General features: G+C 44.1%; 2 protein-coding genes across 5 annotated transcripts; both read left to right on the top strand.

Annotated features, from left to right (window-relative positions):
• The first annotated feature begins 210 nt into the window (after positions 1-210).
• l3mbtl1b (L3MBTL histone methyl-lysine binding protein 1b) lies at positions 211-12795 on the top strand. Of its 4 annotated transcripts, none has more exons than XM_031753962.2 (22): positions 211-491; positions 1904-2038; positions 2211-2406; positions 2521-2734; positions 2846-2975; positions 3133-3184; positions 3601-3695; positions 3787-3891; positions 3986-4157; positions 4231-4322; positions 4439-4590; positions 4819-4895; positions 5288-5373; positions 5458-5568; positions 5667-5781; positions 6065-6164; positions 6694-6888; positions 6996-7097; positions 7190-7254; positions 7338-7510; positions 7817-7879; positions 11335-12795. In XM_031753962.2, exons 2-22 carry the CDS (start codon positions 1928-1930, stop codon positions 11461-11463), a joined length of 2535 nt encoding a protein of 844 aa, XP_031609822.1. In that variant the 5' UTR covers positions 211-491; positions 1904-1927; the 3' UTR covers positions 11464-12795. The 4 variants fall into 4 exon arrangements, with proteins under 4 accessions (XP_031609822.1, XP_039475601.1, XP_039475600.1 ...); XM_039619667.1 differs by lacking the exon at positions 211-491 and adding an exon at positions 526-1065 and having other exon boundaries at positions 2548-2734; XM_039619666.1 differs by lacking the exon at positions 211-491 and adding an exon at positions 527-1065.
• Positions 12796-16288: 3493 nt separating this feature from the next.
• Positions 16289-19708, top strand: LOC116331352. The gene is made up of 2 exons (XM_031754010.2): positions 16289-16953; positions 17489-19708. The coding sequence occupies exon 2, from the start codon at positions 17503-17505 to the stop codon at positions 18298-18300; it is 798 nt and encodes a 265-aa protein (XP_031609870.1). The 5' UTR covers positions 16289-16953; positions 17489-17502; the 3' UTR covers positions 18301-19708.
• The last annotated feature ends 23 nt before the right edge of the window (positions 19709-19731 follow it).

Raw genomic sequence — 19731 nt, forward strand, 5'->3', positions numbered from 1 at the left:
CTCCATCCATCAGCCCCATTGTGCTCGTTTTTCAGGTGATTTTACAGGCCTGAGCGTTTGTATCTATAGTTAGCGCCGGTGGTTGTATTCTTATTAACGTTTGTGTCCTGAATATGTCCGCCCCAAACGACCTACTACAGCGATCAGAGTGTGCTTAAAAAGTGGGAAGTGACCAGTTTTTGACCATCGGGGAAACAACGGCTCCCCTACGGTTCTTTCTGGGGGGGACACGGTGCTCCCTGCTCATACACAGTCGGGTTTAAGGCTTTTATAGGCGGTTTGGGAACCCGGAGCCCCTGTCCAGCGGATAATTCTCGTTACACCGACTCTAAATCGAGTTTTGGGGCGTGTTATGAACGTACGCAGGCCCGGTATTGACCACCAATAGTGAACTTAACTTTTCCGAGACCCAAAGTTGTGTCAGGCAGCGCGTCTTGCGCGCATGCGCACCACTCTATCCAGCTCTAAATAAGAGTTAAAACAGAAACGAGGTGAGTTCCACAATTGTTAAACAATACGGGCGTTAATAATCATTTGTTGTCGTTGACGAGGACGGCGTTTGAAAAGCGGGCGTTCGTTTTTGTAAACTGGCGACAGTTTCCATTATTTTCACTCTGATTTAAAACGGCGAGAATAAATCGTTTTTTTCCAAGTTTCTATTGAAGAAATTAATCAAGCAACAATGTTAAAGCTCGTAACAGTATCGCGGTGTTGTTACGAGTGTGCGTGATATTCTGTGATGTATCTGCGTTTTGCAAATGCGTTTTCCTATTGTTATTAACCGGGAAACTTATTTATTACAGATCGTCCTTATAGCTGGCTCTGCATCCAGTCTCAATGCTACGGTTAGCCCTCTATAGCAGCCTTCAGTTCATATGAACTGAGTGGAGCTAGCGACTGTTAGCTTTATGTCAGCGCTAGCTAGCAACCTGGGCTGACATTCCGTGACAAGGGGAAAGTGAAGAAAAATGGCCAGAGTGAATGAAAACACCAAGTCAGGAAATTACACAGCAAGCGTTTGCTTTTGTTTAACGTGTAGCAGCTTTGCGGCATTTGTTTAAAATGGTAACTTGAGTAATTAACATAGTTTAAACGTGTTGGTGGCCTCTTCCTATGCTCCGCCATTTTGTATAAGACGAATGCTAATCATGGGCGCTCTTACATACACTTTATTTATGGCTAGAATAAAACTGAGGCATGGGATGCAAAGTCTAACCTAACCGAGATCCAGGAGCTCTGATTGTTGTTTACTTTTGACACGGTTGTGACCACGATGCAAGCAGAAAATAAAACCTTAATTCAGTGTTGAACATGCGTCGGGACTAAAACGTTATATCGTATTATTAAGCGGATAAAGACGTTTTTAAGTTTGGCCAGTGAGTGCAGAAAACAGTGTTCTCCTTACAGCTGATAAACAAATGAGCCTCTCACTTGGTCCTTGCCAGGCAAGCAGTCGGTTTTAAGAGATACTGTTAAAACAAGGAAAAGACGAACTTGTCTGGTTAACTTAAAGTTGAGACGTCTTTCCACTTCTTTGTCAATGATCTGGACAAAGGTTTACCCTAATGGGGTCGTTTGTGCTCGCATTTCTCTGATAGTTGGCCGGCAAAACAATATTATTATTGACTGTTTTGTCTGAAATCGAAGTGCATGGTGTATCCTGCACGCCAGCGCGCAGTCGCCATCTAGTGGTGATGCTGCGCAAAGCTGTTTACAAGTGCAGGGAGGAATAAAAAACTGCATTTGTGATCGCAATCAGTTCGCTGATGAAGCCGTAGAGGACCGCCTGCCTCACTGCAGTTATCATGCACAGGGAAACAATAGGGCTGGAAAACAGAAGCGTAAAAGTCAGAGGTGCACACTGTGCACATAATACCATGCCTTTCCATGTGACTCTTTGCAGGTCGGTCATATCAGCAGAGTGGGAATGACTGACACTCCACCCAGTGATGGCCCCTCCCAGGTAGCTGGGTTTGACATTTCGAGTGCCTTAGACTGGAAGGATGGCATTGGAACGCTGCGAGGCAGTGATATCAGGGTACAAAAGAGATTTTTTTGTTTTTTTTTGGTCCAGGTTCTTTCCTGCTTGTGCAAATATTTGTTTATAGGGGGAGGAGGCTATATGTATAGCTGTTTCTCAGGCTGAACTCTTAATCGGGACCATAGTGGCACACCAACTTGGCTGATAGGAATGTCTCTCTTTTTTTCAGTTTCGCGTGACAGAGTTTAAGACTTATGAGATTGTCACAGATTTAGAGGTCAAAGGGCAGGAGGTAGAGCCTAACAGTGAGACCTTGGACCCCGCACCATCTCACACGCCCACCCCTCCACCTGAAGGCCAATCACAGACAGGGACAAGCAAAGCTTCAACCAATCAGAGTAAACCAGGACTGTCTCAAGCTAAAGGTATGATGGCACATGATTGTCATTGTTATAATGAAGACTTTCACTGTTTGGTTTTTAAACTCTACGCTACGTTTTGGCCTCAGTTTCAGCCCTTCTTTCTCCTCCGTCTTTTAGCTCCTGGTCCTGTGCTTTTGTCTTTAGAGGAAGGACCCAGTATGGAGGGCCCCAGTGTGGAGGTTGGGCCCAGTGTTGAAGTTGGTTCTAGTGCAAACTTGGGCTCAAATGGGGAGCTGTCAAGGTGCCGGGCCTGCGGTGGCCGTGCTCCTGGGGATGCCCTCCTGCAGGGGAAATTCTGCTGCTCAGCTTGTGCCCAGCCTTCCAGTGGCAGGTAAAATCATGCCTCTAATAATGCCCTCCCCCCATTAAAAAACAATATTTTTTTTTTTTAGATTAACTTAATATTTTTTGCTTCATGTGGACCTTCTTTGTGTTTGTGAAGATCGTCTCCGGGAGAAGCACGGGAGGGTCAGGCAGTAGAAGGAGAGAGACTTGGCAAACGTGTGCGCAAAAAGAGGAAGATCTACATGGACTCTGGTGATGAAGAGGAAGAAAACCAAGAAGAACCAGAGGTGAGGAATATACCTTCAACACTTGTGTTCGCTGGTCACCTTCAGAGCTACATACATACCAGATGTTCAGGCTTAAGTTTCCTCTCATCTTACAGGATGAGAAGGGTTGTGATAGTCCTGTGTAACACGTTTTGCTCATTCTGCTTTTTTCTTGTAGGAAAAGGCTAAAGCTACAAAGGGCAGGAGAGGAGCCAAAATTGCCAAGCTGGGTATGATGAAACTCTAAACATTATTAGAATCTGTTAATGCCCTACATCAGTTTATTGTTGTGTTGTTTATCTGGTGATACATTCTCAGCTTTCGAGACTGTCCTCTGATTCGATTGTCAGATTTTCTGATTAGCATTTGCATTATCTTCCAATTCATGAAACCTACAGGCAATGTTATTTCTCAGAGCGACAGAAAGCAGGAATGAAGAATGAGTTTTTATTAATTTGGTTAGACTTAAACCAATATTATGAGCATGCTGTTTTTGCCCATTTTTATTTAGGGACTTCGATAGAAAGAAAATTGTCAGACTGCCTTAAATACATCCACGTATTCATGGTTTTATATGCATTGTGTGTCATTGGCATACACTTAATACAACACATAATATGTCACTATTTGTTCACCCAACCTTTAGTTGCTGCCCCACCCAATAAGAAACGGGCATGGAGCTGGCCTTCTTACCTCGAAGAGGAGAGAGCCGTCGCTGCTCCAGTTAAACTATTCAAAGAGGTAAAAACCTGCATATACCTGCCATTTGTACCCCGTTAAGTATAAACTCACAGTCTTGTTTAACTGACCTGTGCTGTTATTATTCTTGCAGCACCAGTCGTTTCCACAAAGCAGGAACAGTTTTAAGGTGGGGATGAAGCTGGAGGGACTTGACCCGGCTCACCCGTCTCTATTCTGTGTGCTCAGTGTTGCAGAGGTATTAATGCTAATGCTTGACTATGGAACATATACGCTGTAACATTTCTCTAAAGACTTTCACTCATGGATGCCTGCCTCTCTTTGCATCCCAGATCCAAGGTTACAGGGTGAGGCTCCACTTTGATGGATATCCAGAATGCTATGACTTCTGGGCTAACGCCGATTCGTGGGATTTGAAACCAGCCGGCTGGTGTGAGAAGAACGGACACAAGTTATTGTTGCCTAAAGGTAACAAGAATACCACCAATAAACATGAAATTCAAGGTAGAATTTTTATTTTTTATTTTTTTAACAAAGTTGGGTCACAACTCAGCTGACTGGGCTTGTCGTGTTGCAGGCTGTAAGGATGGAGAGTTCAACTGGAGCACGTACGTGAAGAACTGCAGGGGTCAGCTGGCCCCGAAACACCTTTTTAAGAGCCTCAACACAGTGAGTGTTAAACACATCTGAAGCTGTCAGATGGTTCTGTGATTCAGTGGATTTTGTAGGCTCCGTGTGGCTAAATTGGCTAAATGCGTATGGTCTTTTTGTTTGTTTGTTTTTAGTCCGTGACTCCATCCGGGTTTAGAGCTGGGATGAAACTGGAGGCGGTTGACAGGAAGAATCCTGCTTTGATCTGTGTAGCAACAATTGCTGCCGTTGTCGACAACCGCCTGCTCATTCATTTTGACAACTGGGATGACACACATGATTACTGGTGAGAGATTATTACCCAGAGATGTTCGCCGGTCTGCCTTGAGGGCAGCTGGAGATTTGAATCTGTGTGAAAGCAGTGCTAATTTAGTGCCTGTCTACTGAAGACAGCATGCCACCGTATTTTAAATAAACAGACTAGCGTTGTAACTACAGAGTTTCTAAACCTTTTTATTGGTGAATATTTCTTTCAAAACCTCCAGTGTTATCGTTTACTTGTGTTTGTTTTAAGGTGTGATGCCAGCAGTCCATACATCCACCCTGTGGGTTACTGTGAAGAGGCTGAGCTAACACTCACAACTCCAGCTGGTAAGACAGACCAAGACACATGTGAGTCAGTATGAATGTAATATACTGTAGGACCCAACTCAACCCAAGATCTGAGATGATTAATTAAAGGCCAGCTAAATAAAAAATGCTAAATAAAACAAATAAAAATGGCAAATAAAAAAAATAAAAAATCTTGAATCTTGAAATAGTAAAATCTGATAATAAAGCCACAGATGAATTATTCTGTAGAAAGTAAGTGTGCTCATGTTAAGTGTATTAATAGTAAGATGTCATTTCCTATCGATGCCCATGTTGCCACCTATTTTGAACCTGCTGGATGTTGTTGTCACGCCTGTAGAAATAGCTTGGTTTACATGGTGTCTGTGTGCAGTATCCAGTGCATCTAATGAGTCTTTATCTCCTCTCTTTAGAATGTAAGGAACCAAAGAGTTTCTCATGGGAGAAATACCTGGAGGAGACGGGCACACAGGCGGCTCCTGCACGAGCTTTCAAAGTGGTACGGTATACGAGTATGCAGATATTTATGGTACTGTGCTACAGTAGTCTAAATACAGTCACGTGATTCTGTGTTTTTTTCCAGCGACCTCTGCACGGTTTCCAGGTTGGGATGAAAGTAGAAGCTGTTGATAAGAGGAATCCCATGCTCATTCGTGTTGCCACTATAGCAGACACAGAGGACCACAGACTAAAGGTGGGAGATGTCTCTTCATTGCAGCGCTTTTTGATTTTTTTCTGGGCTCAGCCTTTGTTTAAATTCCTGTTTACCTTCCCGTCCTTCTTCTCCTGCAGATCCACTTTGATGGCTGGAGTTCAGAGTACGACTATTGGGTGGAAACCGACTGCCCAGATCTTCATCCTGTCGGGTGGTGTCAAAAAACTGGACACCCACTACAATATCCTAACGGTGTGACACATTTTACGACTCTCTCTCACACTCACACACACAGACACACAGACTGTCCTTGTCTGTCCTGCTGGGTGCTGAGGATGAGGTTGCCAGATTTCTAATTTCAACAGATGAGTCAGCACACTTGATCTCTGCCTTTATTTTACTTGGATAAGACATTAAGAGGAATGTATAATGAATTCAGAATGGATGGTTGTTTGCATAGTTTTATTAAGTTTCCCGTGTGTGTGTGTGTGTGTGTGTGTGTGTGTGTGTGTGTGTGTGTGTGTGTGTATTTCAGGCTCCAGTGATTTATTGACTGCTCCAGGACAAGGATGTCCTACCCCGGGATGCAACGGCGTTGGGCACATCAGGGGACCTCGCTATGGGACTCACTACACGTTCGTAGCTCAACCTTTCACAGTCGTCTTTTGTTGCAACTCTTATGTCTTACATCTCCATTTTCATTTAAGATGTTTTATGCATTTCCCCAATTGCTCTGCCGGTTTACCTAAGGGAATATTTGTCATAGTTTCTCAGTCGCTGCAGTGTTGCCTTTCACTCTGTTTTTAAAATACTTTTAACACTCTTAAGTGCGCCACTTTCCAAACGGATTTCAATAAAATATCACAATTTCCATTTTTGTTTCTCCCGTCAGTCGTCAGGTAATGTCACATTGTTATATTAAGGTGTAGTAACCACGTCTTAACAGTAACTTAAAAAGGAGAAGTCTCCAGGTTCTCAAATGTTGCGGTTTTTTGTGTGGGCTGCCAGCACTCTACATGTGTTACTTGTGTGTTTGTCTGTATGTAGGAGGGCGAGGCGAGGCGATATTAACTGCCTTTCTGTCGTCTGTGTTATAACCTCTTACTGGAGTTTAAAAAAACAAAAGGCAGTCTGTCCCAGCGATGTTTGTGTCTCTGTGTGCAGTCAGGTGAGCTGTCCGTACTCAGAGGTGAATCTGAACAAAGAGGGTTTGCTGCCAGACCGTCTCAGCGGAGAGCGGCCTCCCGCCCTCAGCGGGCCTCATCCTCGTGGGCGACGCCCTGACCCAAATGCAAACAACACAACGCAAAACTCCTCGACGCAAGATCAACCCGAAGGAGCGGAGGACGCCCAGAACAGGTTCAATCCTTTGCCGACATACTTTAACAGCTCCTATCATATCAGGGGATTTGCATGCAACTATATGTAGTGGTTTGTACCTGAGCAATGATTAACTGTGTTGCTAGGAAACCGGCGACGGTGGAAGCTGAGCGTACTGGACGCAGTAGCCAGGCAGAGGCACTGAGTGGAGCCAGTGAGCAAAGCCACAATGGAACAAGGCCTAAACGGTACCTGTCGCTCACAATAGCCTCACACCACGCTGCGCCTGAGATGATTTGTTTGTTTCAAGGAGTCATTCTGTTGTTGGTCTTCATTTCAGGACAGCTCCAGTTCCCAAATACCTGAAAATGCACTATGTCAAAGAGGAGATTGGCGATAGTAAAGGTAAGCAGGGGGAAAAAGTGCACAATGAATCGTCTGCCTCACACCCTCACTTCCTCCCATTGACTCCTCTTAACTCTCCTCAGCCTCTCCAGAGGCCATCTCCCTCCAGCAGGCGCTCCACGAGTCGGTGTTCTCCCCCGGCATCTCTGCCTCGCCCCCCCATCGGGTGGCTCTTTGCTGGGACAAACACTGCCAGCTGCTGCCTGAGGTCCTGGGGCTGACTGCCAAGAGAGTGGCCACTTGGAGCGCCGAGGAGGTTAGACATGCTTAGACACTCAGACTGTGTAAACACAAGAAAAGCAGGCACACAAACTCTGAATCCACTCATCCAACATGAAGGCGGCTAGTTGTTCAGGGAGACCGCAACTGTGCATGAATATTCAGTAAGGGCTTTTCTGGGTGTCGCGGTGTGTGCTGGAGCCTTCATTCTAGCAGTCAGGTGAACGAGTGAGGGTCAATAGAGGCATGTAAAGAATCACGATTAGTAGATAAACACGCATTGATCGACATCCTGCGTTTGTCTGAAGCTGTTTGCTGTATGTTTATTTTCTTTGTTCTTCAGGTGGCTGGTTTCGTCAAAGGGCTTCCAGGGTGTAAAGAACACGCTGCTACATTTAAAACAGAGGTAAGCACTTCAGGATGGTTTGTAAAAAGAAGTGAGAGTGAAAGTAAAAGCCACATGGCATGTACACTGAAACTTCTGAAGGATCGACGCCTCTGTGATCGAAGTGGTAGCAGACAGTCCGCTCACTTTTATTTTTAAAGTTGAGCCAACACTAACAGGCGGGCTCCGTCCCTTCACGTCTTTTGTTACCCTGTTGGCGGGCTAATTAGCCACTGTCATCAATATCAGTCAGCTGGCTCTGTAGAAAGTGTCTTATCGTGCGGTCAGAAAAATTCCCACCTCCCCAGTGTGGATGATGCTCTGTGAGCTGGAGGGAAACTCTAACCAGAACCTGCAGCAGATGGAGAACTGACCCATGTGCTGCTACACCAAGTTTACTGAGGCCTCAGAGCACAACAGGGACAGACTTTGCTTACTGCAGTTGGAGTTTTGTCTGCAGTACGATGGAGTCACTGAAGAAGTAGCTGATCATGGCTCTGATTATTGTCAAGATGTATTATTGATAATTCATCTAAGAAAGCACAGCTGAGTTTTTGTTGTTTTTTGGGGGGGGGGGCATGTAGGTACAGTACCATCACACATGCCATCACAGAATATAATTCAGCGGAAACACTCCAGAGTGTAGTCTGGAGAGTTCAGCAGATATTCCAGAACAGTTAGAACAATTTAAAATTAAAATGTGTTTTATGTAGGGGGATCCATGTCAGAGTGAAGTGGGAGGATTTACAAGAAGGTGCTGAGACCTGCTGTAACGTATGAGGGCGGCTCAGACAAAAAGACAGGAGGCCAAGCTGGAAATGTTAAGCTTTCACTGGGAGTGACCTGAACGTGCAAGATCAGAAATGAATACATCAGAGGGACAAATCAGGTGGAGCGGTTGGAGACAGAGTTAGAGCAGCAAGGCTGAGATGGTTTGGACATGTAGCAGAGGAGGGACAGTAGACATACTGGACAAAGGCTGTTGAATAAGGACTGCAAGGCAGGAGGAAAAGAGGAAGACCTCAGAAAGAGATCATGGATGTAGTGAAGGAGGACGTGCAGAGGCTTGGTGTGACAGGAGAGGGCGGTGGGAACAGGGTGAGGTGGAGGCAGATGATGTGCTGTGGCGACCGTTGAAACGAATAGTGTTTAATACATTTGCCTTGCATGGGAGGAGGAGGCGCAGTCCCAACCTCCTAACTGATTTATGTGCACTTGTGTAGCGTGTTGTGTTACTGGTGTCCTCTGCTCTCTGTTTCAATCTGTGTGTGTGTTTTCTCTCAGTGTGTAAACACATAAAGTGAAACAGGGAGCAGAGGAGATCACCAAAACAGAATTAGATAAACCTTATTTTGATGGTGGATTCAGCATCGGTTGGTTTACAGCGAATTACAGCCTTTGTTTTTTTTCTCTACATTATTTTTTTGGTCTTTTGTCTTTATTGGATAGTGAAGCAGTGAAGACAGACAGGAAAGTGGGGAGAGAGAGAGGGAAGACATGCAGCAAAGGGCCACGGGTCAGACTCGAACCCGAGCTGATGCCCTCTGGCTGTGTGGCATGTCGCTGCCTGTTCATCCACCCACTGTATTTTACATTACTAGAGTGGGATAATGGTCGTGGATGTTTTGGCTCTCGCCCACACAACCTTTCTGTAAGAAGTACACACTCATTTGTTTTGCTTTGAGATGCTGGTGCCCAGCACAGAAAACAGCTTTAAACAGAGCTTTAACTAATAACTGCTCATTGTTGATTATTGTTTAATGCTTTATCGTTAGACAAATCAATTTAGAACTTGCTTTGGATGTGAGGCAGATGCTGTTGAAGGTTATTCATTTGTTTTTTTCTGGATCAGTCCTTATATGTTATTTAACTGAGTAATTTATCAACTAAGGACTTCGGACAATACCTAACTGACCGAGGTTCAATCAGTTTAGCTTTCCCATTATTTCCTAGCATTGTTCAGAATATCAACCCTGCTGATATGAATGAGGTTATTCTCTAATCCAGCAGCTGCTTTGGGTGCCACTTTTGTTTATCAGCAGCTGGTCAGAAAGCTCTCGCTCATTTCCTGTGAAGGGAACAAGTGAGAGGTCCCTATTTTGCATTTGAGAACATGTGAAGAAAGCATGCATAAATAAATAAATAAACAAGGGAATACAAGTGGCAGCAATAAACAACTTCATCAGTTCAGTCTGTGTGTGTGTGTGTGTGTGTGTGGTCTGAAGTCTGGCGTAAAGCTGGCTTAAAAATAGCTGCACATTAAATCGTAGATGTTGTTCTTTTGCATCAGTCATGGTGTGCAGTCTTCTCGGACACCTTTTTGCTGACTGCATAATTTCATGCAGTCTCCAGCTTTTTCATCTTGCATATATTTTCATAACATTAAGGTTCTACTGAAAAATGAGAGAAAAAAAGCCTCAGTTTTAGTGCTTCCAAAACAATTCACATGTCCACTCTAATGTAAATCCCGGTGCTAGTTCAGATTTACGTTGCACGTTAACCAATGGCAAAGAAACCCTTAGTGATTTTTATAAAACAATAAAAATGTCAGCCACGTTTGTTCTGTAAAAATTAGCTTTTTTTTAAAGTTTAATTTTGTTTAGTTTAACTTTATTTAAATGACACAGCTACAGTAAGAAAGCAGGTTTAACAAACTCTAAGATGGGGAACTCTGAAAGGCTGATCAGAGGACTTAGTGAGACTGATTTAGGGGACTGTCAGTGGAAACAGTTTCCAGGTTCAGACTTTCAATTTTCAGACGTACCTTTCAAAATGTTGCTCGGCTGAATTTCGACGTTTAGACAAAAGCGACGCAGCACGGAAAAAAGCCAGCCCGTGAGGCAGACCGAGAATCCCGGCTGCACAAAAACAGTCAAACAGTGATGCAGTCGAGAACAACCAGACTTTCCAGTGTTCCTGGTGTTTATGCTAACTTCACTGTCTGTAGTATCGCTCAAAACTGTCTGAAAAATTAAGTTTACTAAACGGTTTCTGACAAGTAAACAGCAAATAAACAGACTCTTTCCCCAAATCCAGCAAACCTCGCCGCTATGAGAGGAAAACCTGGCTCACTGCAGACACTTAGTTAGGGGTGATGCTGGTGACTTTCTATGGCCTGCTTTGTTAACGCTGGCTATCAATCGTTTGGTGACCGTTTATCCAATAATGCAAAGAACAGACACAGTTTGACATTTTTAAGATAAAAATTACTAGAAAATGAACAAAGGTACTTCATGACCTGTAGTGAAACAATCGAAATCTTTGACAAAACTAATAACACACCTAAAAGTTGATCCTAAATTCTTATTTTGTCAAATCGTACTTTAAAAGTTAAGAAGTGTTGCTGTTGCTTTGACCCCTCCTGGTGCTTCTAGCATTAGAGGTGTTGTGCGTTCATACTGTTTGTGCGTCACCCAGCGTACAATAGAAAGTCTTTTAAAGTAACAAAGCCTTTCCTTGATTTTTTTCCTCTTCAGCAAATCGATGGCGAGGCCTTCCTGCTGCTCACACAAGCAGACATCGTCAAGATCCTGTCAATCAAGTTAGGACCCGCTCTGAAGATCTACAACTCCATCCTCATGTTGAAGAACGCCGATGAAGAGTAGAACACGACTCCAGTGGGACTTGCTCCTCGACGCTCGAGTAAAGACTTTGTTTTTTTTTTGATTTTTTGTTTTTTTGTTAATTGTCAGAACAAGTTTAACTTGTTGAGCTCTGTGACGGTGCAGCTACACAAGAGAAACAAGCGGAAGCCATCATCTCAAAAAAAATGTCCATCTCTCCTCCCTCCTCTCTCCATGATGGACGGCCCTGGTCAGCCTGAGGGAGAGTTTTCCATCGTACCCCGAGGAACCCTTAACTTATATCGTGTTTGTTTACTGACTCTTTAAAAAAAACAAAAAAGGAGGAGAAGAAGAAGCTACAAGCACCTTCAAGGTTTCTTAACATTGTACAGCCAACAAATTGGATTTTGCGTCACAGTTCTGTTGCATTGTTTTAAATCTGAGCTGTAATGAAACGTTTTTTGTGTTGCAACTTACTTGAGAACACACATTGTTTTGTTTTGTTTTTTTCTTTTGTTTGTTTGTTTGTTTTTTTTAAGCTGCAGAATACAATCGTGAGGCGGTGGGACATTTTTAAATGTGAAATCCAGTGGAGCAGAAGCACTATGTAGTTCATCTTTTCTCCTGTAGATGGAGAAAGAGGGCCACTCCACGGGCCCAAAGGGCGCGAGTGAATTTGGAGCTTAAGTTGAATGAGGAGGGATGGGATGGTTAAAAGTGTGTGTTTGTGTGCGAGTGTGTAAAAGTGTGTTTGAGAAGTGAGGATGCAATTTCCTACTATCCCGCTTGTGTTGGTTGGTCGTTGCAGGGGGGGGAGGGAGGAGTTTTGTGACAAGCAGGGCCAAGGGCTAACTGTTAAATTAAGGAAGCTTGGAGTTTTTTTTTTAAGGTGGAGCAAGCTCTGTTCTTCTACTTGTGTTTTTTTGGGAACGCCCCATGAATATGAATGTTAAACACAGCTTTCAGTTTTGTTGTTTCTGGTCACAGTGTTCTTGGTTCAGATTAACCTCTGGTCTTTTTACAGTGTAAATAGTATACAGCTAGCAGAGTTTACTCCTGTTTGGATATGCAAAGGCTTCTCTACAGGAGAGGACGCTGTGGCAGTAAACTTTAAAAAAACAAAAAAGAAAGAGCCTCGCTTCATAGTTTTGGAGAAAGAGGAAAGAAAACACCCACAACAAAGATGTTCAGTGTCCTTGTAAATCTGCGTGTACTTCAGCAAGTTGGAATGTGTACATCAGCAACTGTTTATATGCAAACAGCTTTTATTTATGTATTGTAATTTAAGGGGTTAATGGTACGCCATTCTGGCTCCGAGGTAGCTCTGGCTGTTTGGAAAGTCTGAATGGGTGAAAATAAATGAGATGCACACTGTCGGCTGTCCTCATTTGACTCTGGACATTTCACCCTCTCCCACACACTTGCACAGACGATCTAAAACTCAACTCTACGCTCACAGAGCTAGTACCAGGTTGGACCCCTTTTATTACTTCATGGCACAGATTCAACAAGGTGCTGGAAACATCCCTTAGAGATTTTGGTCCATATTGACATGACAGCATCACACAGTTGCTGCAGATTGGTCAGCTGTGAATCCCCTGTTCCAACCACATTCCAGAGGTGCTCTTTGTGAATTCATTGTTATGTTCAAGAAACATTTATTAGTTGGGCCTTGGGATATGGTGTGTTGTACTGCTAGACGAAAGTTACGATGTGGTCATAACAGGCCAGGTCAGCAACAACACTGAGGTAGACTGTGCCATTGAAATGATGCTCAGTTGGTACCAAGAGGCTCAAAGTGTGCCACAAAAATGCCAGCCTCACAATGGGACCAATAGCAGGCTGAAGCATTGCTACAAGGCAGGCTGGATCCATGCTTTCATGTTGTTTACACCAAATTCTGACCTCAGCATCAGGCTGTTGCAGCAGAAATCAAGACTCATCAGACCATTTATCCCGTGTGAACTATGTAGCTTAAGTTTTTTGTTCTTAGCCGACAATGTCAAATGTCAGTGGCATCGTAATTATTCAGTAAATTTGCTCCAGACTTTTCAAATCTGTGATGGAAATTTAATGCAGAGTCAGTAAGAACTGGAACATCCTGTTTAAATTATTGTTTTTTTTAATCTAAGAGATAAATTTGATCACATTTGGCAGAGCCATCCGTAACATCACGCTGCAGTCAGGTCTCAGTGGCCCACAAACCTAGAACTCAGTTGAGAGCAGGGGCACCTGGTGTGAGCTTTCACCCGGAGAACTGCTGCTCACTGGATATTTTCTCCTTTCTCAGATCATTCTCTGTAAACTCTACAGATGGTTGTGTGGAAAAATCCCAGCAGATCAGCAGTTCGGGAAATAAATAAAGCAGCCCGTCTGACGTCAACAACCATGCCACTTCCAGAGTTGCTTAAATTGTATTTCTTCCACAGTCTTGATCGTGTCTACATGCCTAAATGCAGTGAGTTGCTGCCAATGTGATTGCCTGATCCTATATTTGCATTAAAAGAGCAGCTGAACAGCTGTACCTAAGAAATCACTTGCAGACTATATAGGTGTGCATTTTTTTTAATTTAGTTGATGTTCACTGGATATGTGTTTTTAGGCTGCGGTAAACATTGTTTGCATGCTATGTTTTGTGCCATGCAGTCATTGACTTACATTTATTTCTGTATGTTACATTATTTAGGCTGCAGATGGGAAAAATGCTAAATTCATGATATGCAAGCCTCCAGTTTGTATTAATGTCAAAGTGGCATCGTAATTATTCAGTAAATTCGCTCCAGACTTTTCAAATCTGTGATGGAAAATTAACGCAGAGAGTAAGAACTGGAACATCAAAGCATCTGTTTCCTGTTTAAGGTACTTTTTTTTAAAATCAGAGAAAAACATTTGGTCAAGAGGCAGAGCCACCCGTAACATCATGCTGGAGGCAGGTCACAGTCAGGTCACAGTGGCCCCCAAACCTAGAACTCACTTCCTGTGTCTTGCCCACATATGGCCCACATGCAGACTTACCCACAAACCAGATTGCTGACTGAAACACATGTGGCACATATGCAGCAGGCTGAAAGTCACACAAAACCACTGCTGCGCATGGCCTGAATCTTACACTCGTAACCCAGAAGCTTTCAGGTATCTTTAATACTTCTATTCCTGTTTTCATCTGAACTGTAAAGAACCGCAAATGAGCTCTGAGTGGATGAAACAAAATGTGTTTGTGATGATGTAAAAGCTACATCTGTTGGCCCGGTGTGACTCATTCTATCTTCACCACAAACGGAGCCATCGCTTACAAAATGGACCTGAAATCCCCCATATTTATATCCTGAGTAGATTTTCACAAGTTTAAAAATGTTGTATTAACCATGAACTTCACTCCATCGGGCTGCTGGACTGTGATAGTGTTTAGATACCGTTTTTGTTTGGCCTTATCCACAACGCAAGTTACCACTAACAAGATGGACTAGCTAGGAAATCTGGGCTTAAATGCTTAAAGGTGCTAAACTAGAGTTTGGACATTAATTATTTTGTTGGTTTGTTTGTTTTTTTCCGAATAAGCTTGTGTTTAATTAAGTAAGGGGCACTTAATCGGAGCAGGGTGCATAAAGTTAGGTCTGTAATTTTTTGGACAATTACACAGTTTTGTTAGTTTTAGTGGATTTTAATTGAAACAGTCAAAATGTGACTGAAGTGCAATGTTTCAGGTTTAAATAAGTTGCTTTAATAAAACTCATTTTAGGATTTACAGCCATTTTATACACATTCCCCCAATTTTCAGAGGCTTGAAAGTAATTTGGCAAACTAACATAATTTTAAATCTGAGGACTGTTTGTAATACTTCGGGGAAAATTTTTGAAGTCTCGGGCGGGCCTTTACTGCAGACACCTTCTTGTTTGTGGGTCTGTCTGAATTCAGTTTTGTATTTAATGAAATGAAAAGCAGCTCTGTTGGACAGAAATCAGGTGACTGACTTGGCCACTGAATAATGTCCCATGTCTTTGCCTTGGAGACTCTTGGGTTTCTTTTGCAGTTTGCTTTGAGTCATGTTCCATTTGCACTATGAGGCGTGTCTGATCAGTTTTGCAGCATTTGGCTGAATCTGAGCAGAGAGTACTCTTCAAAATTCATCCTGCTGCTTATATCAGCAGTCACATCCTCAGTAAACACTGGTGACTCACTTCCACTGGCAGACATACATATGCACGTACCATAACACTACCTCCACCGTGTTTGACAGATGATGTGGTCCGCTTCAGATCATGAGCTGTTTCTCTCCTGCATTTCCATTCATGAAGCTGTCTCTTGATCCTGGACCATGACAATGGTCCTCGAGTGTGTTCCTGACTCGGTTAGATGTTGTGAAGTTGCTTTTGTTAACTATGGAAATATATCAGTCATCATGCCCTTTAGTTGTCTTCTGTTTTTCAGGCCTTTCTTCTTTTCAAGGATGTTCCAGGTTGTTGTTTTGGCCTCTCCTAAAATGTTTTGCTGTCTCTCTAATAAGGTTATATATGTAAGCTTGATGGCCTCGCTCACTTGCACTGACATCCATTTTAGCCTCAAATTTAAAATTATAATGAAAAGCTGTAAAATACAAATGTAACACTTTGAATCAACTTCAGATGTTAAGCTTGCTAAATTTGTCATGAAACAACAGAGGGACAGGCCTTGCCTGGACATTAAACTGCTTAAAAGTCAATTGTACAATTACATACGATGCTCTGAAAACAGGAGACTGTGTATAAATCCTGTAAATTCTAAACAGGTTATGCTACATTAAAAAAACAAAAACAAACAAACAAAAAACCCTGCTTGAATTAAAGCAGAACGTCTGCGCTTCAGTCACATGTTTGATGTAAAATATAGAGTAGTGGTGTGCAGAAGGAAAACTACAAAAAACGTGTCATTGTCCTAAAAATGATGGGCCCAGCTGTATATAGACAGACACATTTTTCCAGGGGCTACTTAACAAGAAAATCCCACCTAGAACAAAAATATCTATTTAAAAAAAAATGTCTCTCTCTTTCCATCTATATATATGTGCTCGTTTTATTATGGGAGGGTACGTTTCTGCAATTTCTGTATTTTATGCACTTACATATTCCGCTTTGAAAAACTTCTTGATGGGTGGTGATGATCGCAGAGAATAAATAACCGGGTTTACCGTGGGACTGGCCTGGACCAGCCAGAGATTCCCACGACCCCTCCTCTTCACACACACACACGCACACACACATATCGGAACACAGGCTGCACAGACGCACAAGCAGCGCAGAGACGGAGAGGCAGAGCAGCTTTGCACCACTTTTATCAAGACCCTTATTTTACTATAAAAGCCTCGTTTCAGGCTCCGTTTCCGCGCGGCACGCGCAGTCAATCCATGGATGAAAAAGGTCTTCATGTGAGGAGGAATTGGGTTAAAGTGCGGAATCCTCCAGATCAAAGTGGAGGAGTGGGAGGAATAAGTCAGCGCTATTTATTTTGATAATGCCGAGGAGCCAGTTTCTGCTTCGGATTTACGTCCAAAACAAGGCAAGTACCCACTCCGACTGCACACACACTGCGTTAAAACAGCAGGAAGTGGATTGGTGTAGTGAGCAACAGTGCTGTCGAGCAAAATGACTCAAAATATTCTGTTTAACACGGATGCGTAAAAGCAAACTTGATCATCTGCGTTCGGATCCCCCGGTTAGGTCCACTTGCCTCGGGCAGAGTCGGGGGGAGGAATAAATTATGAGTTCAGTTGGAGCAGTTAGCGCAGGGATGTAACTCCAGTTTGTTTTTTAGCCGCAGTGAGATCGTGAAGTGAAATCATAAGGTCTTGAACGGGGTCAGTCATTGATGGTGGTGGTTCATGAGCTCCTCAGAGACACCAGCGGAGCTGCGGAAGGCTTGGCATCTCATTAACTGAGCCACATGTCTTATTAAAGCAGCTATTTCCTGTTGTGTGCGGTGCAGGCTAAACTGTCTTCTCCCCAACACCTCCAGCGCTCTCCCGCTGATGCTGCAGCCAGCGCTTTCATGTTTCATTCCTTTATTTTCTGATGCCTCTCTCCTCTCCTCTCAGTCTGAATCCAGACGATGACAGCTGACACTCCAGTCTGCAGCCCTGCCTCTTCCCACTCTTCCCACTCCTCACCTGCCTGCCCCCCGGAGTGCCACAGACACCTGAGGAAAAGCAAAGCCCTCCAAACCAAACTGCCCCTGGCTTCTGCCCCAGGTTGGTGGCTCCTGCTGGGTGTAATGGTGGTGCTGGTGGGGATGAGTGTAGCAGTGGCGGGCTACGTCTCTGCAGAACCGAAGCCCGTGGGGCGGCGCGGCACCACCCCCGTGGACAGGATGAAACTGGCTGGCCCCGTGGTCATGGGAGTTGGCCTCTTCATCTTCATCTGCGCCGCCACGCTGCTGTACGAGAACCGGGACCGTGAAGTCCGCAGGCGAGAGAAACCCGACGACCTGGAGGATCTGAAGGGAGGAAGCTTTTGTGAGGATTCCCAGGAGCAGCCCAGCTTCGGGTGCCAAGAGCAGTGGGAGTGTAAAGAAGGAGAAGAGGGGACCTGGGCCGCTCCAGCCCACATACTCCCCCTCTCAGACCCTCCTCTTCCTCATTTGAACAGACACAGCATTAGCAGCAGAGCCTCAGAGCCACCTCCTCCGGATGCACAAGGTAAAGATAAAGAGGATGAAGACAGAAATGAGGAGGAGAAGGAGGGAAGGTCAACCCTGCTGGCCCGAGTTCTGCACCACCAGGAGCCAACTCCTCACCCTCCCTCCCCCTGCCTGTCCATCTCTCACTCCCCCGTCTTCTCAGACTCCTGCAACTCTAGTGAAATCAACTTCAACGTACGGACAGACCCTTCTGTGCCACCTCAACTCTGAACCCCATGCTGCCCCCCCTCTTCCACTGTCTCATGAAATATGCATGATGAGACAGACTTAAAGGTTTCACGTGCAGATACACAAGACTATGCACTCCTCAATAAACAGATGAAATGTTTTTGGGGTATGTTATAGTGCCTCCGAATGGCGCTGTTGCTCTGAGTCACTGTCTGTGAAGGGTGTTTTTGTCCTACATCGCTCTCTGACTCACCCACATTTGAAAGATTGGAGCTGTGCTGTTTGATGTCAACTCACCATCTTGTTGTCTTTGAACTCAACCGTGCCCAAAAATCCCTAAAGCCACCACTGGATTGACCATATTAGGACGTGAGGAGGTTTGCTGAAAAGTTATTTGGGTGCCATACTGGGAGATGGACTCCGTCTTCTCTCCCCTCTCCCTCCTTCTGCTTCTCTGCAGAGGTCTACATTTGCTTGCTGGAGAGGTTCAGTAAAAGAGGATGAGCCAGATTAGGTCTCAAATAAGTCTTTATCTTATCTCATACATAAGTGTAATCTGCTCTTTATCTGAGGAAATTGTGTCTTGGTACAAACAAGAGAAGCACATAAGGCCACACTCCTCTCACTCGACACCTACAGCCACTCTATAAATACCAGCTGGTGCTCTGCACACATGCAGGATCTTTCTTTTTTTTTTTTTACTGTAATTCAACATTTCTTTTTAAATTCCTACTGTCAGCTGCTCAGTTTTTTCCTTTTTCTCAGCCGCGGCGAGGCGAGATCTTAAAGACTTTCAATCACAGGCTCTATGGAAAGAAAAAGAGCAACAACTTGACACAAAAAAGACACAAAAAAAATCTGGTGAGGCCGTTATGAGTTATTCCTGACGTGGCTTAAGTGAGAAAAACAAGTCCTGCGAGTGGAGTAATTGAAGCCTCCCTCTCCCACCCATCACGACCTTTCATCTCCTCTCTTGTCATCATCCGATTCCCACGCTTTATTCAAATACTCCATCCTCCGTCTCCATCCTTGGCTCCCGCAAAAGCCGAGAAGTGGCGAAAAAAATAGGGCAAAACAATGCAGAGGGAAATGTTAGCAGCTACAATTAAGCCAAAGTGAGAATGTTTGAACAGGGAAAGAGGAGGAGGAGGAAGAGGAGGGGGTTTCATTTTAATTATCGCCAGCATTTTCTCCTCCAGTCTTTAATTACACTGGGGATCAGTGTGAAGGGTTTTATAGGTGCTGTAGGACTGCTGAGTATTTCCTTGTTTTGGCCCATGATGGGATCCAGGCGACGACCGAAGTCTGAGCAGTGTACAGTAATTTGCAGCCACACATTTCACTCACTTAAAACCAGCACCCATCTGTGTGTCACACACACAGACAGACTCACTGGAGGGCTTTTGTGTAGGTACAGTATGCTGGATGTATATTTCAGCTGCAGAGATGAGCCGGTGGTGGTGGTGGTCGGGG

The sequence above is a fragment of the Oreochromis aureus genome, linkage group 11 (assembly GCF_013358895.1).
Source record: "Oreochromis aureus strain Israel breed Guangdong linkage group 11, ZZ_aureus, whole genome shotgun sequence".
NCBI classification, from domain to species: domain Eukaryota; kingdom Metazoa; phylum Chordata; class Actinopteri; order Cichliformes; family Cichlidae; genus Oreochromis; species Oreochromis aureus.